The 8,356-nt window shown below is 46.2% G+C and overlaps 1 protein-coding gene across 6 annotated transcripts in view; it reads right to left on the bottom strand.

Moving 5' to 3' along the window:
• Positions 1-3,334: 3,334 nt before the first annotated feature.
• Positions 3,335-8,356, bottom strand: part of SF3A3 (splicing factor 3a subunit 3) — a 32,181-nt gene continuing 27,159 nt past the window's right edge. For 5 of the 6 annotated variants that reach the window (XM_008061646.2, XM_021714221.1, XM_021714222.1 and 2 more), the window contains 2 exons: positions 6,225-6,280; positions 3,335-3,642 (listed from right to left, as the gene is read on the bottom strand). In XM_008061646.2, the coding sequence (XP_008059837.1) occupies positions 3,565-3,642; positions 6,225-6,280 (134 nt within the window). In that variant the 3' untranslated portion in view covers positions 3,335-3,564. Of the gene's footprint in view, positions 3,643-6,220; positions 6,281-8,356 lie in introns of all 6 variants that reach the window. The other variant, XM_021714223.1, reaches the window with a different exon arrangement.

Below are 8,356 nucleotides of genomic sequence, written 5' to 3'. Positions count from 1 at the left end.
TTTTTTTTTTGAGTTGGAGTCTCACTCTGTTGCCCAGGCTGAAGGGCAGTGGCACGCTCCTGGCCACTGTAGCCTCGACCTGCTGGGCACAGGTGATCCTTCCACCTCAGCCTTCCAAGTAGTTGTATCTACAGGCATGCACCACCATGCCCCACTAAATTTTTGATTTATTGCAGAGATGAGGTTTTGCCAACTTGCCCAAGATGATCTCCAACCTGAGGGTTAAGGCAATCCTCTTACCTCGGCCTCCCAAAGGACTGGGATCATAGGCGTGAGCCACAGCACCTGGCCCGGGATTTTTTTTTTTAAGATTTATTTTTTATTTTTTAGAGTTTGTCTCACTCTGTTGCCCAGGCTGGAGTGCAGTAGCATGCTCATGGCCACCACAGTCTAGACCTGCTGGGCTCAGAGGATCCTTCCTCTAGGCCTTCCAAGTAGCTGAAACTACAAGCACACACCACCATACTCAGCTAATTTATTGATTTATTGTAGAGGCATCATGCTGCCCAGGCTGGTCTTAAACCCATGGGTTCAGGCAACCCTCTTGCCTCTGCCTCCCAAAGTGCTGGAATTATAGGCATAAACCATCGTGCCTGGCAGAAGATATGTTAAAAACTGGAGGCCGGGCTCAGTGGCTCAGCCTGTAATCCCAGCACTTCGGGAGGCTGAGGCGAGAGGATTGCCTGAGCCCACGGATTCGAGACATATCCAGGCAACTTGGTGAGACCCTGTGTCTATAGTAAATCAAAAATTAACTGGGCATGGTAGCACGCACCTGTAGTTCCGGCTACTTGGAAGGCAGAGGCAGAAGGATCGCAGGAGTCCAGCAGGTCGAGGCTGCAGTGGCCAGGAGCATGCCACTGCCCTCCAGCCTGGGTGACACAGTGAGACTCCAACTCAAAACAAAACAAAACTGGAGTGCTGAGGGGCAGAGGGGGCCCTGGCCTTCAGATGACTGTGCTTACGGGCACACCAGTGCCTCCTTGGCTCCCCTAATTCTTTCCATTTGGCTATCTGGGCTTTGAGAACACAAACATTAGCCACTTACACAGTCAGATAGAGATCTTGTAGAAGAAACAGGCAGATAGGTTCACCAAAGACTCATTCTAAAATAACAAATGGATAAAGACACTGCTATTCCTAGTTCTATTTTGTGCTGGGCTTCTGACGCCTGGGGAAGGGGCAGGGCTGCAGGCCCATTCCAAAATAACCCAACTCCAAACCTTGGTGCCACACTCAGTACTTAGGAGCGGCCCTGGCTCACCCTCCCTATCTTTATCCAATATTTGCATCAATGGTTGACTCAGCTAAGACCAGGGCTCATCTTAGGAAGTGGCAGCAATGAGGGGTGGGGAAAGAGGACAGGTCAGACTTACCTAACATGCATAGCATGACAGGTGCTCATTAAATCTCAGCTGCTACTAAAATTGGTGAGAAAGAAGTAGGGAAGCATTAAGACCTAAAGGACTGGGTGGTAGGAGTGGGAGTGGCCAGGCAGCCCAGCTTCACAAAGGCTCTCAGCGGGCCACTGCCTACAGGCACCCAACACTGGCCCTGCCTGCTGCTGAGATGCCCAAGAGGAAGGTCAGCTCAGCCAAGGGGGCAGCAAAGGGGGAGCCCAAGAGATTGGCGCGGTTGTTGGTTAAACCTGCTCCTGCAAAAGTGGAAGCAAAGCCAAAAAAGGCGGGGGGAAGGATAAATCTGCAGACCAAAAAGTGCAGGCAAAAGGGAAAAGGGGAGCAAAGGGCAAGCAGGTTGAAGTGCCTAACCAAGAAACTAAAGTTGAGTTACCAGCAGAGAACAACAACTAAAACCAAGGAGAATCCAGCCTCTGATGAAGTTGAAAAGAAAGAAGCCAAGTCTGAATAATATCACATCTCATGGCTTATCAGTGGTCCCTGTCTCCCTTCCTTGTACAATATAGAGGAATACTATATCAACTATTTTGTAAATGCAAGTTGTTTAGTAGCTCTAGAAACATTTTTACTTATTTTTTTTTTTTGAGTTGGAGTCTCACTTTGTCGCCCAGACTGGAGTGCAGTGTGGCTGCTCTCGGCCACCGCAGCCTCGACCTGCTGGGCTCCGGTGATTCTTCCACCTCAGCCTTCCAAAGTAGCAGGAATTACAGGCGCACGCTACCGCACCCGGCTAATTTTTAATTTATTGTAGAGATGAGGTCTCACCAAGTTGCCCAGGCGGGTCTCGAATCCACGGACTCAGGCTATCCACTCACCTCAGCCTCCCAAGGCATGGGATTACAGGCTGAGGTACCAAGTTCGGCTCATCCCATTTTTTAAGGGCAAATCCTTTCTTTTTAAGAGGTGAAATCATTCGCTAGTTGTTTATTTTTTGGTACAACCAGATAATAGTGAGGGATATTGAATTACCAGAGGTTTTGACTGTCTTGGGTGTCAGCTTAACATTCCATAGATGGGGGTTAGTTTTTATATCCTATAATGCAATGTATACTAAGTGGCAATATGGATCACAGTCCCGCATTTAATGTCTTGAACATTTAAAATTACTTCTATTCCCATGTTGTTTTTTAGTAGAATTGTTTCCTAAAGAAAACCACTCCTTGACCATGGCTCTCCCTGTCAGAATTGTGTGCACTCTGTAACATCTTTGGTCGTGGTAGTCCTGTTTTCCTAATAACTTTGTTAATGTGTTGTGAAAGATTGAAAAATTGAGTACGTTGTGTACATAATAAATCGTGAATTGGTGGGATGTATATAACAGCTTATCAACAATTGAAGATACTGATACTTGACAACCTTTTAAGGAAAATTTGCCTCCGAATTTTAAGCCACTGGAATAATTTTTTAAAAATAATAATACATGGTTTTTTCGATTTTTGGTTCATGTGTTAAGAACTGTGTACAGCAGGGCTCGGTGGCTCAGCCTGTCATCCCGCGCCTTTGGGAGACTGAGGTGAGTGGATTGCCTGAGCCCGCGGGTTCGAGACCCGCCTGGGCAGCGAGACCTCATCTCTACAATAAATCAAAAAATCAGCCGGGCGTGGTAGCGCATGCCTGTAATTCCAGCTACTCGGAAGGCTGAGGCGGAAGGATCACCAGAGCCCAGCAGGCCGAGGCTGCGGTGGCCAGGAGCAGCCACTGCACTCCAGTCTGGGTGACAGAGTGAGACTTCAACTCAAAAAAAAACAAAAAAAACAAAAAAAAAAACTGTGTACAAATTGAAATGTCTGTGTATCTGCGTACTGATCCTCCACACAACCAATAAACTCAATTATGAAAGACTTTCAAAGCAAAAACAAAAGACCTGAAAGACTGAGTTGGTTGGTCCATGACCCTGGGTTTCAGAACAAGACACATTCAGAACAAGGTCTGGTTTTATTTTCTGGCAGAATCATTTTTAATATAAAACAAGATAAAATGCATCTCAACCCTGCAATCTGCCAGCATGCCTTGTTTCTACAAGATACATGCTAGACCATGAGACTACGTAGCAAGGGTCTTTAAAAGCATTTGGTTGGGAGAGATACAAAAAGCAGATTTCAGGAAAGCCTGGGCAAGCCCAAAAGCTGAGCTACATCCCTGGACACTAGAGCAGTCCTTGTCTTTTCAGATCCTCGTATGTCTTCTTATTCACAACATTCCCACTGGAGTCTTCATATTCTTCCTAAAAAGGAAGGGGTACACTTTGTTAGCTATACCCTTAGGAGAAATGTTTCAAACCAGTCCCTAGGCACTTGAGCTCACCCTGGCCTGATTCCATGGCATACCCTTGAACTCTGAGGCTGGTATTCATCTAAGCCTTTCTCAACTGGGGTTCCACAACACAATTAAGCCCTACTGCCCTAAGACAGCCACTGCGTGCAATGAATTAACTTTTCTCCTAGACATCTAGAAAGGTATCAGTCATGACCCATCCTCAGTATATCTGAGAAAAAAGTTCATTCAAATCTCTTTTTGTGTTTAAGATGAAGAACCATGGTTGAGAAAGACTGACCTAAAATAGTTTCCAAATGGCTCCCAAGAACCCTAGGTTTCTGCCTGGAGGTCAAGAAGGCTGAGCATTCCCACATCAAGAGTAGTTCTGAGCCGGGCTCGGTGGCTCAGCCTGTAATCCCGTGCCTTTGGGAGGCTGAGGTGAGTGGATTGCATGAGCCCGCGGGTTTGAGACTCGCCTGGGCAGCGAGACCTCATCTCTACAATAAATCAAAAAATCAGCCGGGTGTGGTAGCGCACACCTGTAGTTCCAGTTGCTCGGAAGGCTGAGGCAGAAGGATCACCGGAGCCCAGCTGGTCTAGGCTGCAGTGGCCGGGAGTGGCTACTGTACTCCAGTCTGGGCAACAGAGTGAGACTCCAACTCAAAAAAAAAAAAAAAAAGTATAATAAATAAATAAATAAAAAGAGTAGTTCTGAGCCGGGCTCGGTGGCTCAGCCTGTAATCCCACACTTTGGAAGGCTGAGGTGAGTGAATTGCCTGAGCCCGCGGGTTCGAGACCCGCCTGGGCAACTTAGCAAGACCTCATCTCTACAATAAATCAAAAAAACTTAGCTGGGCGTGGTAGCACGCGCCTGTAATTCCAGCTACTTGGAAGGCTGAGGTGGAAGGATCGCCACTGAGCCCGGCATCTAATTCTATTTTTTATATGATTTCTATATTACAGCTGGGAAAGTGTTTTGCTACTTAAAAAAAAAATTAAAGGCTAGGCACAGTGGCTCACGCCTGTAATCCTAACACTTTGGGAAGTTGAAGCGAGAGATTGCCTGAGCCCAGGGGTTCGAGACCAGCCTGGGCAATTTGGCAAGACCTCATCACTAAAGAATTAGCCAGGTGTGGTAGTGTGTACCTGTAGTTCCAGCTACTTGGAAGACTAAGGTGGAAAGAGTGCCTCAGCCCAGAATGTTGAGGCTATGGTAGCCATGAGTGTGCCACTTCACTCCAGCCCGGGCAGCAGAGTAAGCTCTGACTCAAAAACAAAACAAAACAAACAAAACAAAACAAAACAAAACAAAACAAAACAAAACAAACCCCCAAATTGAAAACTACTGACCTAAATAAAAAGGGAGTCTAAGCCAGGCTCAGTGGCTCAGCCTGTAATCCCGCGCATTTGGGAGGCTGAGATGAGTGGAATGTCTGAGCCCGCGGGTTCGAGACCCGCCTGGGCAACTTGGCGAGATCTCATCTCTACAATAAGTAAAAAAGGAACTGGGCATGGTAGCGTGCGCCTGTAGTTCCAGCTACTTGGAAGACTGAGGTGGAAGGATCGCCGGAGCCCAGTAGGTTGAGGCTGCAGTGGCCAGAAGCGGACAGAGTGAGACTCCAACTCAAAAAAAAAAAAATAGAATAAAATAAAAATAAAAAATAAGCCGGGCTCGATGGCTCAGCCTGTAATCCCATGCCTTTGGGAGGCTGAGGTGAGTGGACTGCCTGAGCCCACAGGTACGAGACCCGCCTGGGCAGTGAGACCTCATCTCTACAATAAATCAAAAAATCAGCTGGGCGTGGTAGTGCATGCCTGTAATTCTGGCTACTCGGAAGGCTGAGGCGGAAGGATCGCCGGAGCCCAGCAGGTCGAGGCCGCAGTGGCCGGGAGCGGCCACTGCACTCCAGTCTGGGCGACAGAGTGAGACTCCAACTCAAAAATAAAAAATAAAAATAAATAAAATAAATAAAAATAAAAAATAAAAAAAGGGGAGTCTGCTGCCAGTCACTATGGGACTAGGGTGAATCACTACCATACCTTACATACATGTCATTCCTCATTCCTGAAACCTGCTGCTGGAGATAACTACCTCAAGACCAGCAAGGACACCTCCCCACTCCATGCTAGGACTGTCTCTCATTAGATTCTTCCTCAAAGGACAGCTAATATATGACATGAATTCTGTACTTTTTGGTCTACACATCCTCATGGCAGGACAACAGACTGGGCACCCCTGCTTGCCACCTCAACATTTGAATGGGAAAATACAACCTGTCTTAAGACACACATTTAAAGTTTGAACAATACAGAGAAAAGTAGTTATGGCCCCTCTGCAAGGATGACACACAAATTTGTAAAGCGTTTAAAATAAAAAGCCTGGCAAATATCACAAATAAATTACGCTTACATGTTAAGAGTCAATTTACAGATATTGTCCATTATACCTGCTACTGCAGTAAACCAGGGACAATCTTTCACCTCTTCTTACATGGTAAGGGAGCCCTGTCACTTGATGCAATCCCCAACACTGACCACATTAGGACCCACCTCAGTGTCAGGCTGCCATCGTTCTGAAGCCTTCTGTAGTTTCAACTTGGCCCACACTGCAGGATGAGAAATAAACAGCAATCAGGATGGACTGAAAATCCATTGGGTATCCATTGTTGCAACACCCTCACTTGCTATCACCATTAGGACCCTCCCTGGATGACTCTGCCTTTGAGACTCGTGCCTATCCCAAACTATAATTTTGGTTTAGAACCACCTATAGACAAAACCTCTTCCACTGCAAAATTTTTTAATTTTATTTTATTATTATTTTTTTGAGTCAGAGTCTCACTCCATTGCCCAGGTTAGAGTGCAGTGGCAAGCTCATGGCCATTGCAGCTTCAACCTGCTGGGTTCAGGTGATCCTTCCACTTCAGCCTTCTAAGTAGCTGAAACTGCAGGCATGCACCACCACACCTGGCTAATTTTTTTTTTTTTTTGAGTCAGAGTCTCACTCTGTTGTCCCAGGTAGAGTGCAGTGGTAAGCTCACCACCACTCCGTTTACCTCCTGGGCTCCAGCGATCCTTCCAACTCAGTCTTCCAAGTAGCCAGAAATACAGGCATGCACTACTGTGCCCAGTTAATTTTTTCTTCTATTGTAGAGACAAGGTCTCGTCAAGTTGCCCGGGCCAGTCTCAAACCCACAGGCACAGGCAATCCACTCACCTTGGCCTCCCAAAGTGCTAGGATTACAGGCTGAGCCACTGAGCCTGGCCTTAATTTTTTTATTTACTGTAGAGACAAGTTCTCATCAAGTTGCCCAGGCTGGTCTTGAACCCCTGGGCTCAGGCAAACCTCTTGCCTCTGCTTCCCAAAGTGCTGGGATTACAGACGTGAGCCACTGCAGGTGACCTGAATCTCTAAGAATGGTATCAGGAAGGTGAATTCCTAGAACAAATGGCTACATGGAATATATAAGACAGGACTACCAACTAGAGAAGGAAGACAATATCAATAAATGATGGCAAAAAGGCAGAACTATTCAATTCCTACATTTCTACTTTTTCCATCAAGTAGAACAATCCAAACTTGATAAGATTATAATAAATATCAAATAAAGAAAGCTGAAACCTAAAATGGGTGAATACATAGTGAAACAATGTAGGAGAAAATGCTTAGCTCTGTATCTGGCATATAGATGCTCAACTAATTATCTTTTCCTTCCTTGATAATTGCTTTAAATTAGCTAAAATAAACCAGGCTCGGTGGCTCAGCCTGTAATCCTGCGCTTTGGGAGGCTGAGGTAAGTGGATTGGGTTCGAGACCCGCCTGGGCAACTTGGTGAGACCTCATCTCTACAATAAATCAAAAATTAGCCGGGCGTGGTAGCGCACGCTTGTAGTTCCAGCTACTTGGAAAGCTGAGGTGGAAGGATCACAGGAGCCCAGCAGGTCGAGGCTGCGGTGGCCGGGAGCATGCCACTGCACTCCAGTCTGGGCGACAGAGTGAGACTCCAACTCAAAAAAAAAAAAAAGAGAAGACAAGAAAGTGAAGAAAGCAGATGTATGGAGAACAGCACAGCTAAACAAACATATTCTTGCAAGTAAAACAGAAGGCATGAAGGTAGGTTTTTGTTGTTTTTTTTGAGTTGGGGGTCTCATTGTATCACACAAGCTGGAGTGCAGTGGCACAATCATAACTCACTGCAGTCTCAACTTCCTGGCTCAGAAGAAGATCCTTCCATCTTAGCCTTCTGAGTGGGTGGGACTACAGGTGCCATGCTTGGCTAACTTTTAAAAATTCTCTTGTAAACTGGGCGCAGTGGCTCAAGCTTGTAATCCCAGCATTTTGGAAGGCTGAGGTGAGAGGATTGCCTGAGCCCAGCGGTTTGAGATCAGCCTGAGCAACTTGGTAAGATTTCATCTCTACAATATATCAAAAAATTAGCTGGGTGTGGTAGCACATGCCTGTAGTTCTGGCTACTTGGAAGGCTGAGGTGGGAGGGTCACCTGAGCCTAGAAGATCTGGGCTGCAGTAGCGGTGAGCATGCCACTGCACTTCAGCCTGGGTGAAAGAGAGATTCTGACTCAAAAAAAAAAAACCAAACCAAACCAAAAAAACCCAAAAAAACAAAAACTACTTGATAAGGGTGATTTCTTTTCTTTTTTTTTTTTTTTAGTTGGAGTCTCAC

Source organism: Carlito syrichta, unplaced genomic scaffold (genome assembly GCF_000164805.1).
Source record: "Carlito syrichta isolate Samal-C Ts95f unplaced genomic scaffold, Tarsius_syrichta-2.0.1 Scaffold305386, whole genome shotgun sequence".
NCBI classification, from domain to species: domain Eukaryota; kingdom Metazoa; phylum Chordata; class Mammalia; order Primates; family Tarsiidae; genus Carlito; species Carlito syrichta.
The sequence above is the reverse complement of the archived record's forward strand: the minus strand, read 5'-3'. Positions and strand labels throughout refer to the sequence as shown.